Raw genomic sequence first — 16464 nt, forward strand, 5'->3', positions numbered from 1 at the left:
GTTTAGTTTTAATGTCAAGATTTCCATATGATCAATTATGTATTGTTGCTAGTAAATCTTTAAGGTTCCCTTTTCAAGGGATTATAATATCAGGAGGAATAGGAATATAATAATACTATCTGGAAACTGTGTACAAGAGAATTTTGGAAATTTTCTAAAATATTACTTTGAATGTTAAAATGTTTCAATTATTTTTTAAACTAGGTTCAGGACTTCTGGAAATCTTATAATTACCCGTGAGATTGATGTGGCAAAAAATCAGTCCTTTTGGTTCATCAACAAAAAATCTACAACTCAGAAAGTAGTAGAAGAACAAGTTGCAGCCTTAAATATTCAAGTGGGCAATCTTTGCCAATTTCTACCTCAGGTATGAAAGAAAAAAATGTATTGAGGAAATTTTGTATATAATGTTTCTTCTTTATGCTGCATAAGAATGCAAGTGATTTTAAAGGAATATTGTAATGGTCAAGCTGAAAATAGCATTGTTAATACTAAGTTTTTTGTGAAAGGGTGTATCATCTTTTATATAGTATGATCTAATTTGTAATAATTTGGAAATTTTGAATTAACAAAATGTCTTTAAGTATAAATTATAAAGGAATTAAGTTTGTCTTTTTACAGTAATTTGTTTAGATAAGAGTTTCTGTAGTCTCTTAAAATGTTGATAAACAATATATTAAGTCTTATAATAAGACTCTTAAATCTATAGGTGTGCTTTTATTTGTTTATTTATTTTGCTTTTTGGGTCACAACCGGCGATGCACAGAGCATATTCCTGGCTCTGCACTCAGGAATTACTCCTGGCGGTGCTCAGGGGACTATATGGGATGCTGGGAATCGAGCCTGGGTCAAGCCGAGTGCAAGGCAAATGCCCTACCTGCTGTGCTATTGCTTTAGCCCCCAAGGTGTGCTTTTTTTAAAAAAGCATTTAGTAGGCTAGAACATTTTGGTATGAAGGTAAAGTCAGGCGCCTTTAAAATTTGTATTTGATGGGGCTGGAGAGATGTAGCGATAGTAGGATGCTTGCCTTGCACTCAGCTGACCCCAGTTCCCTCACCAGCATCCCCAAGCCCTGCCAGAAGTTATTTCTTAGCATAGAACCAGGAGTAAGCCCTGGGCACTGCCAGGAGCAGCCCCCAAACCAAACAAAAACAATAAAATTTATATTTGAGTCTGTCTTATCAATGAATTGTTTTTTCTTCAGAAACAATGGTGATTTGGGCCATAGGCTTAGTACAGTGAGTAGGGCGCTTGCCTTGCACACAGCCTACTCAGTTTGATCCCTGGCACCACGTAGGGTCCCCTGAGCCCCTCCAGGAGTAATCCCTTGGCATAGGCCCAATAATAAATCCTGAACACTGCCTGGTATAGCCCCCGAACAAAACAACAACAGATGGTGATTTGAGTACCTGTTAGTTAAATATAAGTTAAAAATGTGGAAATTGCAAGCCTTTTTTTTTTCCCCCCCAGTGGATTCCACACCTTCTCCAGAATAAGGTGTGATAAAGATCTTGAGATAAAGATCAATCCAAGAACCTATCTTTTAAAAAAATAAATTACTCTTTAAAAAAAAATTCTTATTTTCTGGGCTTCACCTGGTGGTGCTCAGGACAGACTTTTGGCTCTGTACTCAGGTATTTCTTTTGGAGTGAGCAGAGGGGATCACATAAGATGCTGGTGATTGGATCCCAGTCTGCTGTGTGCATGGTTAAGCCTTACCCACTTGTATTATTGCTCCGGCCCAAAAATGTTTTCCTTTATACACAAATTATTTGTTACGTGTATGTAGGCACTTTCAGCCTATTACATGTACAATATTTTTAGGTTCTCAAAAACATGGCAGTTTATACGCTAATCTATTTTTATTAGTGTATTAATATATGAAAGATATTGAGATCCACACGAGAAGCTTCATTTAAATGGGTGTTATCTTAGCAAGTGTGATTATTGAATGAAATTTGTTTTGAAGATACTTGTGAATAAAAATAGTTGCTGATAATTGTTTGTGCTGCAGGATAAAGTTGGAGAATTTGCTAAACTCAGTAAAATTGAACTCTTGGAAGCAACTGAAAAGTCGATTGGTCCCCCAGAAATGCACAGATATCACTGTGAACTCAAAAACTTCAGGGAGAAAGAAAAACAACTAGAGGTATTTAAATAAATAAGGCAATTCATTGTGTTTGGGGGACAGGGTATTTGTTTTGGGAGGCTCTCCTAAGCAGTGTTTGGTATCCCAAGAGTTACTCCCAGCTAGACTCCACCTGCTAATGCCAGAGCTAGAGGTTAAGTACTCTAGATTAGTTGAGATAGAGATGAACTAGACAACTCATTAATTGTCCCGTCTCAATTTCTATGTCATAACATAAACAAATGGGGGGAGGTAGTAAAAAAAAAAAAAGATATACTAAAATCCTTTCAGTTTTTTAAAAAGTAAATCCATAAATACTCTGTGGTTTTATTTATTAAAATCTTTTATGTCTCTCAATAAAACTTGTAAAAAATAAAAAAAAAACATAAACAAATGAACAGTTCTCATTTATGGAGTGAGTTCATGTATCTGTGATTTTTTTTTCCTGCCAGGATTGTATTGCTGACAATCAAGTGACAAAAAATGAGAGTGGGGTTGGAAAGATTGCTCAAATAACTGGAATACATGGTTTGCATGTGGGAGTACCTGATTTTATCTGTAGTATTGCATGGTTCTCTGAGCATTGCCAGGAGTAACCTTTGAGCATCTAGCAGGGCATAACGCCCAAGAACTGCTAGGTATGAACCAGAGACTAAACCAAACCCAAACACCTGGCATTGCTATACAGCAGTAGAAGTATAAAACAGTAACATTGGAGCCATAAAGGTAGTACAGGGAATAAGACAGATCCTTGCCTTGCACACAGCTGACCCTGGTTCAGTGCTTAGCGCCACATACAGCCCCTTGAACATTACTAGGAGTGATCTCTGAGCACAGCCAGGTATAACCCAAAACCCAAAAGGATATATTGTTTAAAAGGTATTACTATTTTTTAAGTTAGATTATCTTTAAGTTTTTTTCACAGTTACAAAGCTGTTCATGATTGGGTTTCAGTCATACAATGTTCCACCCATCCCTTCACCACTTTACCAGTGTACATTTCCCACCACCAAAATCTGCAGTTTCCCTCCAACTACCCACCCCCGCCTTTATGGTAGGCACTTCCCTCCCCCTATCTCCCTATTCCCCGCTCTTTTGGGATTATGGTTTGCAGTAAAATGGATTTAGTAAAAAATTAAGCTAATAGAAAAAATTGTGATCTCTAGATTATTTTTCAATTTTCTTAGCTTAATTTTTTAATAAATTCATTTAAATAATCTATTTTGACTGTCAAATGTCATCTAGAATCTAGTACTTTTTTTCTACTTTTACCTTTCCCTAAATTAATGAATCTCAGCCTCAAGACCTCATTTTAACTATGGACAAGTCACATAAAAAGGTGTTAGTAAGAACAAAACAAAGACCTTTGGGCTGCTGTCTAAAAATGTGAGTCCTAGGCACTATTCAGTTTATTCAAACCAGGAAAAAAGATTGATAATGTGAAACTTGTAAAATGTATTGTTTTATCAAGTATGTTATTAGTTGAATTTTTAAAAAGGCAATAATGCATTATAAAATGTTTTTCTTGGTTAAATTGCAAATTTTTAAAAAATTTCATTCATTGTATATAAATTGTACACAATGCTGCCACGCCCCATGCTGCTTTTCCGGACACATCATAAATTCTTCCTACCCATTTTCCATCATTACTGCACCATATTTGATGGGGTTCAAATATGGTATGAACCATCAGAACATCTATAATGGCGATTGGAGGCCACCCTAAAAGCTTTCATCCCTCTCAGAGAGCCTAGCAAGCTACCAATAGTATCACACCCACATGGCAGAGCCTGGCAAGCTACCCATGGCGTATTCAGTATGCCAAAACCAATAACAACAATGAGCCTCATTCCCCTGACCCTGAAAGAGCCCCAAATACGGCAGCATTAAAGGACGAACAAGGAGAGGCAGATAAAATCTCAGGGCCGAACTAGCGTGCCAAAATGGATTAAAGTGACTTTTTGCACTTTCAACGCACGTACGCTGGCATCGGAAGCATCTATCAAGGACCTGATAGTGCAAGCGCGGAAGATTAAGTATGACATCATTGGATTGACCAAGATGAGAAGACAGTGAAAACATCACGCCGTTTTTGGCACTGGAGAAGAACTGTTCCCCGGAACATGCAACAGTAGAGGCATCGGTGGTGTCAGTGTCCTTGTCAACATGACCTTAGCCATGAGCATTGATTCGTTCGAATGCCTAACAACCTGAATTGGATGCTTACATTTGAATAGACATGGTTCATTGCCAGCAGTTTCTGTCTTCGTCATCTACACACCAACATCCAACTAGGGTGAAGAAATTGAGAAGTTCTACATAGAGCTGGAGAAGTTCTATAAAGAAGACTACACCTTCTACCAGGTCATTGTCGGTGATTTTAACACCAAGATATGACCTAGAAGGTCATCCGAAGAACTCCATGTCAGGACCCACAGCCTAGAATGGAACAAACAGGGTGAGAGACTGTCTGAGTTCATCATGTTGACCAAGACCATCCATGGTAACTCACAGTTCCAGAAGGCTGAATCTAAATGCTGGACATGGGAGTCTCCTGATGGATAGTTCCACAATGAAATTGACCACATCATATTCAATTGATGGTTTTGCCTGACCGGTGTCGCTGCTGTCCCATAATTCCAAACAGGATCAGACCACTGTCTCCTTCGTGCGAAATTCTGTTTCTCAGAGCGGGGAGAAAGGGCTGCAAAGGTTAAGAAGAGAACTCCCAGAACAACCACCAACTGGGAGCTCTTTGGCATTACTGCAGCAATATGGGAAGATGCCATCATTGACAACATCGATGAGGAATACAATCAACTGGTTCAGCACCTCCATGATTGTGTGAGGAATGCAGAGAGAAAGCCACAAAATGTTGCCTGTCTTCAGAAACTCTTGAAACTCTCACACTCATTTGCCAATGTGGTCTGGCGTGAGCCTCAAGCTAACGTCCAAGCTCGCAAAGCTGTGCAGAGAAGCGATAAAGGAAGCCCTCAAAGAGAGAAGAGCAGCAGTGTGGACCGATGCAGCAGAAGCCGGGAAAAGTATTTGCAACACCCACCTGTCCTTCGCCAACTATAAGACCAAAATGACTGCCCTCCGATGTCCTGATGGATCTATAACATTTTCCAGAAGGGCAATGGAAAAGGTTATCCTTGACTTCTACTCAGATCCACGATTTCTACTTGGATCTCTTTCATAGCCATGTCCATCTGCCCACATACCAAATTCCGCAGGATGGATATGTCATTCCCAGCGTTCTCCCTTCCGAAATCCAACACACCATTTTGTCGGTAAAGAAGCGTACAGCACCGGTCCAGACAAGGTCATACCCGAACACCTGAAGAATCTGCCACCAGTACTCATCAATACACTGGCTGGGCTCTTCACACGCTCCCTGTCTGAATGCAAGGTTCCATCCCAGTGGAAAACCAGCAGAACTGTACTGTTGCACAAAAAGGGGACATTCACGACATCGGCAACTATCACCCAATCTGCCTGTTGTCCGTTGTCTACAAGTTGTTCACTTGAGTCATCCTGAATAGGATTGGCAGAACACTAGATGAAGGACAACCATGCGAGCAAGCCAGGTTCCAAAAAGTATTCAGCACAATCGACCATATCCACACAGTGACCAAGCTCATTGAGATTTTGTAAGAGTTAAAGATGCCGCTCTGTCTAACGTTCATCGACTTAAAGAAGGCCTTTGATTCTGTTGAGACTGAAGTGGCCATCGAAGCCCTAGCCAAACAGGGTGTTCAAACTCAGTACATCAGGATACTCCATGAGCTGTATTACAGATTCACCACCGGGATCTCACCATTCTACAAAGAAGTGATCATTGACATAAAGAAAGGGGTTTGGCAGGGCGACACTATTTCACTGAAATTCTTCAGTGCCACCCTCGAAAATATCATGTGATGACTGGAATAGGAGTAAAGATAGATGGTCAGCAAATACACCACCTCCGCTTTGCTGATGAATGACATCGTTTTCATAACACCAAATATCAGCCAAGTGGCATGAATGCTGGCCGACTTTGACCATGAATGTGGAAAGGTCAGACTGCAGCTGAATCTCATGAAGACAATGTTCATGAGAAATGGACTAGTTCCTGTTGTTCCATTTTCCCTCAACAGAACAAATATCTCTGAATGCAGCAGTTATGTATACCTAAGTCAAGAACTCAACATGACAAATGACCTGGCACCTGAACTGTGCAGTAGGAAGAGAGCAGTGTGGAATGCCTTCAAGAGCGTCAAAGAAGTGGTTAAGAGGACAAAGAACCTCCAGCTCTGGGCACATCTTTTTGACTCCACCATACTTTCTGCACTAACATACGCCTCAGAGACCTGGGCCCTACAAAAACAGCATGAGAACACTATTCGGTTATCCCAAAGAGGAATCAAAAAGAGCTATGCTTGGACTATCTGTCACGTTTCACTCAAGTGAGAGAAGGAATCTGGAGTTCCAACCTCCATCGACGATAAAGAATCAGGAACGTTGTCTCGTTTGCCAAGGCGTCAAAAATCAGATGGGCCGGACATGTAATGCAGTTCAGAGACGATTGCTGGACTAGAGCTGTTACTGACTGGATTCCACAGGCTGTCAAAAGACTGAGTCGCCCACCTACGAGATGGTCAGACTTCTTCGTCAAAACCCTAAACAAACAGTTTGAGGCTCTTCATGTTCCTGGAGCGAGTAGGTGCCATTGGGCTACACTAGCATGTGACAGGGATGAATGGAGACATTACTGGCACCCACTCGAGCAAATGAAAGATCAACAGGATGACAAGTGATATAAATTGAGGCTTACAAGCAGATATCATATAGCTTTTGAATAGCACCTCTGCAGAACCAATTGCATTTTATTAGTTGCATGAGGGGAGATGGTGTAGGGAAACATACATCCCCCTGGTGTGTCTATTGAGGTTTGAAGCGGTTCTGAAACTCAGGGAGGTAGCATTACTTAAAATAATCAAATTTTATAACAAAATTTGAAATTTTATATAATTAATCGATTTCCCTGTTCCAGTAACTAAAGTAAATTACTTTTTTGATGAGAAATTTCATAAATGTTTTCTTTTCTATTTTAACTGTTTGTAGTGTAGTTGAGGATAATAAATAACTTATTCCTTCTCTTCCTCCCTGTCAACCAACCTCATTCCTTCCTTTATCTCTTTCTTAGCTTTTTCAAGATTAGCTTGTCTACCCTTACCAATTCCCAATCTGGCCATTGTTTATCTCCCTCTCCTGTTTCCTTGTTGGGACACACTTATCTGTGGCTGCTGGCAGGAACTGAATCCCAGTCTCCTGCATCTAAACCATTGATTTATCTCTCCAGCTATAATTTAATATTTTTGTTGTTTTATCTTCCTAACTGAATGCTCAGAGGAGTTCATCGGAGTTTTGTTTTGTCATTTCTTTGGTCACTACCCTACTACAGATAGGCTCTACTAACTGTTCTCCATGACATCAGTTTAAACCTTGCTTCTGAATTATTCGCCTAAGCTTCTTAACCATCTTCTGAAAGAAAACCACATGTTCTACTAGGTTCTAAGTACATCTTAACAATTGTTAATTCAAAATACTAGAACTGAATTTTATCTCATTTGTAAATCTTTATATTCATAGGTGTTTATAACATATTACCATAGTGTTACTTATTTGAATATTGCTATGTAGCTTTTGTACTATTATGTATTAGTGAATTGTTTGTACCCTTGAGGAGAATGGGGCAAGTTTACTTCTAGGATGAGGAATTCTAGCTCACATGTGTCAGGGCTTCCATAAAGACATGTGACTTATCATAACCTATGCTATAACAAGATATTAGATTTACTCAGTTTGTAAGAATGCTTATGAAATTCTTTATTGTAAAATTTTGCTGTCCTTTTTTATATTTTTATTATTAGAAGATTTGATCTGTTGTCTTAAATTGTTTTTTTAAAAAAAATGTTTTATTTTAGACCTCATGCAAAGAGAAAACCGAGTATCTAGAGAAAATGGTTCAGAGAAATGAGAGATATAAACAAGATGTAGAACGATTTTATGAACGTAAACGACACTTAGATTTAATTGAGATGCTTGAAGCAAAAAGGCCATGGGTGGTAAGTCCCAATAATCAGAGACAAACAAGGTACTACTCTTAGTAGAATAACAGTTATAAGTAAGGCACTAAATTGCTCTATAAAATTAAATACTTTGCTTATGTTTGTTCAATATATCATAATAAATTTATCTGTTACAAAATGGTTAGCTAGATGTATGCTATATTTTTGTATTGCAGACAACAGTTTTGCAATCTGTACTTTTTAATTCTTCCAGGTTTGAATCTTCAGCAGATTGTTCCCGTATATAAAATACTACATAAATATGTTTATACAAGTATAAAAAAAACTTTGAGTGAACTGAAGCTTATAAAGCTTATTTAAAATAATTTACTCAGATGCTTTCTAAGTTTGCTAAGGCTACTATATCCATTTCTGTAATGATGTATTTTATTGCCTATGGAACATAAGGTTTTATGTTTGTTACAAAGTTAGGATGAATAACAAGTCATTTGTAATAATAATCATTGCAAATAAGAAAAATTAATGACTATGTGGCTTTTACTCAACATGCCATTTTACCCTCTCTCATAATTTCATTAATTTTAAACCTCTTTGGCTCATTTTAATTATTTTCTAATGTCTTATTATTACTCTTACCCTTTATCTTTGTGAACTATTTGTATGCCGGCCCCCCATTATTGTCCTGAGATTGTTTTCACCATTCTTTTCATTGATTTTGGATATACAGTTTATTTTTGATTTTGATCTCTTTCCTCATTCTACTTACCCTTACCGTCTAAGCACTGTTCTTACTCCTGTAGCATATGTTGATCCCTGTGATACAGCAAGCATCATTTCCACTAGTTGACGTGTTTTCTCTTTGACCCATTTTCTTGGTGTATGCTTTTTCACTTTCACTTTTCATAACTGGGTTTTTCACTTTTAATATATTCTTTACTTACAGACTAAAGGAAAATCTAGTTTTAGTAGCCACTCAGAAATTTCTGAAGATGGTGGAAGTCAAAGTTTAATGTGATAAAACTCACTCTCAGCATTCTTAGTAAATTATTATGTTGGTATTTGGAAGTTTCAAAATATATGAGAGGACAAATTGTATATTAAATCTGTCAAAAAGAATAGCTGCTAGTCTTTTCATGAGCATGGTTTTTGCCTCTACCTTGATTTTATTTGTGGGTTTAAGCTAGCAGAGCACTAACTTCTCTTTTTGAAATTAATTTTCAAGGAATATGAAAATGTTCGTCAGGAATATGAAGAAGTGAAACGAGTTCGTGACCGAGTGAAGGAAGAGGTCCGAAAGCTGAAAGACGGGCAGATCCCCTTGGCGAGGCGCATTGAAGAAAGTGAAAGGCAGCGCCACACCTTGGAGGCGAGAATCAAAGAGAAGGTACTTTCGGACTCCTTGGAGACTTTTTTGTATTTTGGCAAATACAAAAATAAGTTACAGGTGTTGAGGCTGGAATGCTAGCACAGCAGGTAGGGCATTTGCCTTGCATGCAGCCAATCCAGGTCCGATTCCCAGCATCCCATATGGCCCCCGAGCACCAGCAGGAGTAATTTCTGAGTGCATGAGTCAGGAGTAACTCCTGTGCATTGCCGGGTGTGACCCAAAAATAAAAAAATAAACAAAAATAGATAAAAATGAAAAAATAAGTTACAAGTGTCTTCAGCTGACCGAGAGTCTTAATTGTTACTGTTGGAAGACTGCTACTTTGTAGAAATTTCAAGAGATGAATAGGAAAGTGAAATTTTATCACTAATTACTAGAGAAGAGTAGTATTCCTGGAGACATAGAAATTCTGTGAACTTAGTATACTGTTATGTTTTTAAACTTTTTTTTTTTGCTTTTTGGATCACACCTGGTGATGACTGTTATGTTTTTAATACACACAATTGAAGGAGGTTAATTCATGTTTCTTTTAGTAGTAAAGTGACCTATAGAATGTTTTCTCTATTTTGTAAATATTTTAAGATTTTATGATTATGACTTTTAAGCCTTAGCGTGATGTTGGGGGCAGAGATTATTTTTAAGCTACTTTAAACAGAACCCTGTTATTCTATAAGTTTTTTGGACTATGTGAAGTAAACATGATGAGATAAACATGTGCATATATTCAGTATTGATGGGAATAACTTTTTGTATATTTGCAAATAACTTGGTATTTTGGATGATAAATTTGAATTTTGTTTAAAAGGAATCATGGGGAAACTTGAATGAGCTTACGTAATGATTTAGATGGACAGTTACATGGGCTTTCTTGCATTTTTATTAACTTGCTTCCTTCTGGTTTTACCTTACAGGCAATGGATATTAAGGAGACATCTCAAAAATGTAAACAAAAACAAGATATAATAGAAAGGAAAGATAAACATGTAAGATTTCATATTGATATTTTCATTATGCTAATTTACTGTTTTGTGTTTGAGACACATTCTTCTTTCTAGGGATATATTCTTATTTGCAATTGTCTAAGATACCCCTTTCATTCTCTAATCTGAATCTGTGAGGGACGCTGGGATTTGGAAGAAAAGAGTTGCATAGAAGATAACCAGGAAATAATGTTCAAAACTGCTCATAGATATTTGATATTCCAAAAACAGTAACAAGTCTCACAATGGAGACGTTACTAGTGCCCGCTTGAGCAAATCAGTGAACAATGGGACTACAGTGCTACTGTGCTACTCATAACACATTATGATCTTTGTAGTTGGGTGATTCTAGTGTTTAATGGAGTAATGGTAAAAATTGATCTAGTTACTTTAAAACAGAGACTAAATTATAATGACTTCTGTAATTTCTACTAGAAGTAGGGCATTGAAAATTTGGTTACATTGGGGGCTGGAGCAATAGCACAGCGGGTAGGGCGTTTGCCTTGCACGCGGCCGACCCGGGTTCGATTCCCAGCATCCCATATGATCCCCTGAGCACCGACAGGGGTGATTCCTGAGTGCAGAGCCAGGAGTAACCCCTGTGCATTGCCAGGTGTGACCCAAAAAGCAAAAAAAAAAAAAAAAAAAAATTTGGTTACAACTTTGGGCATGAGTGGGGACTTAAAAGCAAAATTATTTTAGAATAATTGGGAAAGGAAGTGGGTGCTTTAGCATATAGATACCCAAATATATGTCAGATTTTATTTTCCAATACTGTCCACAAGCTGATTTTTTAATATCCATCCTGGAGATAATTGGTGGTTGAAGACTTCTTCTGTGTCTTTATCTTGAAATCTCAAACCTTTGTCATTTAAGTTCTCCATAGAATTAGTTTCAGATTCCATAGCAGAAGCTTGACTGCCAGTATTTGTGCCAGTGTATGTTTTTGCCCAGGGCATATGTTTAGAAAAGGTTTCATAAGAGTAGGAAGTAGGGTACAAACTATTGTATTCTATGTGATGTCTTTTGTTTTTTTGTTTTTGTTTTTTTTATGAGTCATCTGTGTCCCTATCCTTTACACTTCTTCTAAATCAGTTGTTTCTGTACTGTTTTATCTTACTCATTTCAGTTTCACTTGCAGATGTCTCCTTTACTTGCTTTATCTGTATGTTGAACCACAGCCCTCTTTTTTCACTTAAATTTTTATTAGCTACAGTTTTTAAAAGGAACATCGTGAAGATTTTATCTCTAAGGTTCCAGATAAGAATACCTGGTTCACAGGTTGTCTAGTGTTGTATCATCCTTACATTCCTGTCATAAATCATGCTTGCTGTTTTAACACATTGTGGCAGAGTGTTGGAGATTTTGCATGTAATGCTAACCTTTAATGCTCAACATTCCTAGATGAATATGCAATCCTCCCCTTTTCATATTTGGCAGAATTGTCAGCATTTTTAATTTTCCTTTTTATGGTTTTTAGCACAGTGGGTAGAGATTTGTCTTGTACGCGGTCGACCTGGATTAGATTCCTCCACCCCTCTCGGACAGCCCAGCAAGCTACCGAGAGTATCTCACCCACACGGCAGAGCCTGGCAAACTACAGCGTATTCGATATGCCAAAAACAGTAACAAGTCTTACAATGGAGACGTTATTGGCACCCGCTTGAGCAAATCGATGAGCAACGGGATGACAGTGACAGTGAATTGGGCTATATCTGACATATCTTAATTGTACTTTTGTTGAATTTCAGTGTAAGACTTTTATCATTTTGACTTCAGTATTTCATTTAAGTGTATATAGAAGTTTTGACATGAGTATCTCCAGATAGGCTTTTACAATCTCTATTTTACAAGTTCTGTTTTGTTGTTTTGTTATTAATATATGTAGCTTTTATGGTTTTTTTTTCTTTTTGGGTCACACCCAGCTTTGCTCAGGGGTTACTCCTGGCTCTGCACTCAGGAATTACTCCTGGGACCATATGGGATGGCAGTGATTGAACCTAGGTAGACCCAGTTCAAGGCAAAGGCCCTACCCACTGTGCTATCACTCTGCCCCCATGATCTTAAGAAAAAGAATTTAGGGCTGAATAGAGAGCTCACCAGGAGGCCTGCATTTGATCCCTGTTGACATGCATCTTCTGAATATCTCTGGGAGCAACCCTTGAGAGAAGCAGCCCACAACCATTGTGTAGTGTGATCTGAAAACAAAAACAAAAATGTTTAAAGACAGAATTCAGATTCAGAATCTGAATTCTGTCTTTATTAATTGTATATGTGCAACAGAACAGCTTTCTACACAATAAGTGTGATACAAAGTATACATTAAAATACAGTCCCTTAATGCTTCTATAAGAATAGAAGGTTTTTTTTTTAACTAATGTTTGCTTTCTTGAGATCAAATTTCTAGTCTGTCTTTCTGCATTATGTTTTGATATTTTTTTTTTCAACACAAAATGTATACTGGGTGTGGTTTAATTTTTCTTTGCAATTTGGTGTGAGACACTTTTCTTCAGTAGTTGAACTTAATGAGTACTCTTTTACCATTTTGTTTTTTCTGCTTACTGTGTTCTTTTTCCTGCCTTTTCTCTTATTGTTGTTCAAGGTTTTCTTATTTCATTTTTTTACCTATAGGTTCAAAGTTACAGATTTCAACTTAGCCAGCTGGTTCTCAAGTTTTAACACATTTTTTCCTCTAAAAATTTCATCCCTATTTTTATACTGTTTAAGATCAAAATTATTAGCAAGTTTTTACTTCCTCTATTTACATGTCAGTATTATCAGATACTTAACATTTATTTAAAATGGCACTTTTTGCTGTCTACACTTAGATTTAATACTGTCTTGTGAGTTTATTTCATCATGTTATTTTTACGTCGTATTTCCTTTGACTTATGAAGAGGTAGCAATTTTTTGTTAGTATTGAGTAGCTTCTATAGATATTTTATTTATTGTGTTTTATTTTGGGGTCATTACCTGGCTTCTAAAATCTCAGGGCTGAGTTTAATAGAGACATTACTGGTGCCCGCTTGAGTCAATCGACGAACAACGGGATGACAGTAAAACAGTGCTCTTGGAAATTTGATTCATGTCTAGTGTTAATTTATGAAGCTGTCTTGTCCTGTTTCATTTTACCTAAAGGTTTGCAACAATTCTCTGACAGTTTAGAAGTGCCGCAGATCTTTTTGGAAAGAGACACAGCACACATACACAGGCCCACCAGTGCTCCTGGGTTTTCCAGGCCCTGGGGTTTTTCCAGAGACTCATCTGTATGTGCATCTCCTCCTCTTGGTTTTTCTTGTAAATTTTTTTTTTTTATTTATTGTTTGCTGCTAGTTTTCCTGTGAGTTACAAGTGCCTCCAGGGAAAATCTGAAAGAATTGTCCTTGGCCTCACCAGTTGTGTTCTGGCCTTACCAGTTGGCTGCTAGCCTGCTGAATTCACTGAGTTTTCAAAGCTTGGTTTTCAAGGTTGGTGAGGAACTTGGATCAAGAAGGGTGGGAATGGAATGTGTTCAGATACCACGGAACATATTTCAAAGAAATTTGGTGTTTTTCTTGAATGAACTCTGTCCAGGGTATCACAAGTCTTGTATTATTCCTGGGATTTTAGTGGAATTGCATTGCGCATGTATAATAGTTAGGAGAGAATTCAACTCATCTTGGTTGAGTTTTGCAGTCTGTGAAAACAGTATATCGTTTATTTAGATCTTTGACTTTTTTTATATGCATTGTGTTCTAACAACAAAACTGTCGTCATCTATTTGCTCGACCAGGCACCAGTAACATCTCCATTGTGGGGCTTGGTTGTTATGTCGAATACTCCATGGGTAGCTTGCCAGGCTCTACCATACGGGCGGGATACCCGAGAGGGACAGGGGAATCAAACCTAGGTTGGCCGTGTGCAAGGCAAACACCCTACCCACTATGCTATCGCTCCAGAACAGAATAACAGAAAATACTCTTTATTTTGTTAGATTCATTCTCTCTCTCTCTCTCTCTCTCTCTCTCTCTCTCTCTCTCTCCCACTCTCTCCCCCTCCCGCCCTCCCTTCCCCCTCCCTTCCTTCCTCCCTCCCTCCTTATCTCCCTTTTTCTCTGCTTCTCCCTCCCCTTCACCCAACCCCTCCTTGGAGACTTTTTTTGTTTTCTTTCAAGGACTAATGCTGGCAGTGCTCAAGGAGCATGTGGTGCCTGAAGTCAAACTTAGGGCTTTGGATATACTAGGCATGCACTCCTCCACTTGAGGTATTTCCCTTGCCCCATGGGATTTTCTACATACAGTTTATCATCTCCAAATTTGAATAGCTTAATTATTTCATTCTGATTTGAATGATAATTTATTTTCTTCACTAAGTAGAATTAGTAAGACTAGTAGCATGAACACATTATCTTTGCTTTCTTCCTGATCCAGGAGGAGAGCCTTTAGTTTTACACCATTAAATATTATGTTATTTCAGGAGATTTTACTGTTTTTCTGGTTTTGAGAATTTTAAATATGAATGAGTGCTGGCTTTTGTCAAAAACTTTTTCTGCATCTTACTGATACAGTTGTACATTCTCATCTCTTGTTAACGTGATAGAATTCATTCATTGTTTTTTAAATATTAAAGCAGCTTTGTCTTCCTGAAATATCAAGCCCTACGTAGTTATGGCATAGAATTCTTTTTCACTGTAACACTGTCCTGTTGTTCATTGATTTGCTTGAGCGGACACCAGTAGCATCTCCATTGTGAGACTTGTTACTGTTTTTGGCATATCAAATATGCCAGGGTAGTTTGCCAGGCTCTGCCGTGTGGGCAGGATACTCTCAGTAGCTTGCCAGGCTGTCCGAGAGAGATGGATGAATCGAGCCCGGGTTAGCCACCAGCTAGGCAAACCCCCTACCTGCTGTGCTATCACTCCAGTCCAGAATTCTTTTTCACAGATTGTTATTCTGTTTGCTAATAATTAAAGAGATATTTTGAATCTGTGTTCACAAGGGATAGCCTGTAGTTTTTATGCTGTTTGTCTGCTTTTGATATTCAGATTAAAATTGGCCCTAGAGGGGCTAGAGTGATAGCACAGTGGGTAGGGTGATTGCCTTGCATGCGGCCGACCCAGGTTTGATTCCCAGCATCCCATATGGTCCCCTGAGCACCTCTGGGAGTAATTCCTGAGTGCAGAGCCAGGAGTAACCCCTGTGCATTGCTGGGTGTGACCCCCGCCCCCCCCAAAAAAAAACTGGCTCTAGAAAAACTAATCGGAATTTGCTCTTCAAGCTCCTTTCTCGAACACGTATCTTACTCTCTTGTCTCTGTGTTTCTTTGTTTGCTTATTTTCATTATAAAGATACTCCCTCTTTGCAGGGCGGGGGTAGGGGAAAGGGGGCTGCACCCAGCAATGCTCAGGGGTTACTCCTGGTTCTGCATTCAGGAATTACTCCTGGCGGTGCTCAGGGGACCATATGGGATGTCAGGAATCGAACCCAGGTCAGCCTCTTGTGGTGCAAATGCCCTGTTGCTGTACTATCCCTCTGGCCCCAGATGCTCCCTTTGAACACCTTTATCTCCCCTCTCCTCACGTTTTTCTAAATAAGTTTCAATAAAAACTATCTTTCTTCACCAAAAAACAAAAACAAAATTAATTGAGAAATTTTTTTTTTTTTGCTTGGAAAAGAGTATACGTTTTTTATTTGGAGGGGTCCAGGAGAGGGGTGGAGGGAGCAGTTACAGCAATACTTTGGGACTACTCTCAGCTCTACCCTCAGGAGTCATTTCTCGAGTCTTAGGGGCCTTTACAGTGTGGGGGGTCAAATCTAGGGCTCCTGAATAAAACCTATGTCTGTATCCCTGAAAAATTCTTTAAATATTCTCAATTATTCTCAAATGATACTCTAAAGTGTCTGGAGATTTCTCTTT

At 38.4% G+C, this 16464-nt stretch overlaps 1 protein-coding gene across 2 annotated transcripts in view; it reads left to right on the forward strand.

Annotated features, from left to right (window-relative positions):
- The window catches only part of SMC5 (structural maintenance of chromosomes 5), a 75544-nt gene that overhangs the window by 18736 nt on the left and 40344 nt on the right, over positions 1–16464 (forward strand). Inside the window, exons 4-8 of one of the 2 annotated variants that reach the window (XM_004600117.2) lie at positions 205–367; positions 2015–2149; positions 8098–8238; positions 9425–9586; positions 10501–10572. In XM_004600117.2, the coding sequence (XP_004600174.1) occupies positions 205–367; positions 2015–2149; positions 8098–8238; positions 9425–9586; positions 10501–10572 (673 nt within the window). The remainder of the gene's footprint in view (positions 1–204; positions 368–2014; positions 2150–8097; positions 8239–9424; positions 9587–10500; positions 10573–16464) is intronic. The other variant, XM_055140615.1, reaches the window with a different exon arrangement.

Source organism: Sorex araneus, chromosome 1 (genome assembly GCF_027595985.1).
Source record: "Sorex araneus isolate mSorAra2 chromosome 1, mSorAra2.pri, whole genome shotgun sequence".
Taxonomy (NCBI): Eukaryota; Metazoa; Chordata; class Mammalia; order Eulipotyphla; family Soricidae; genus Sorex; species Sorex araneus.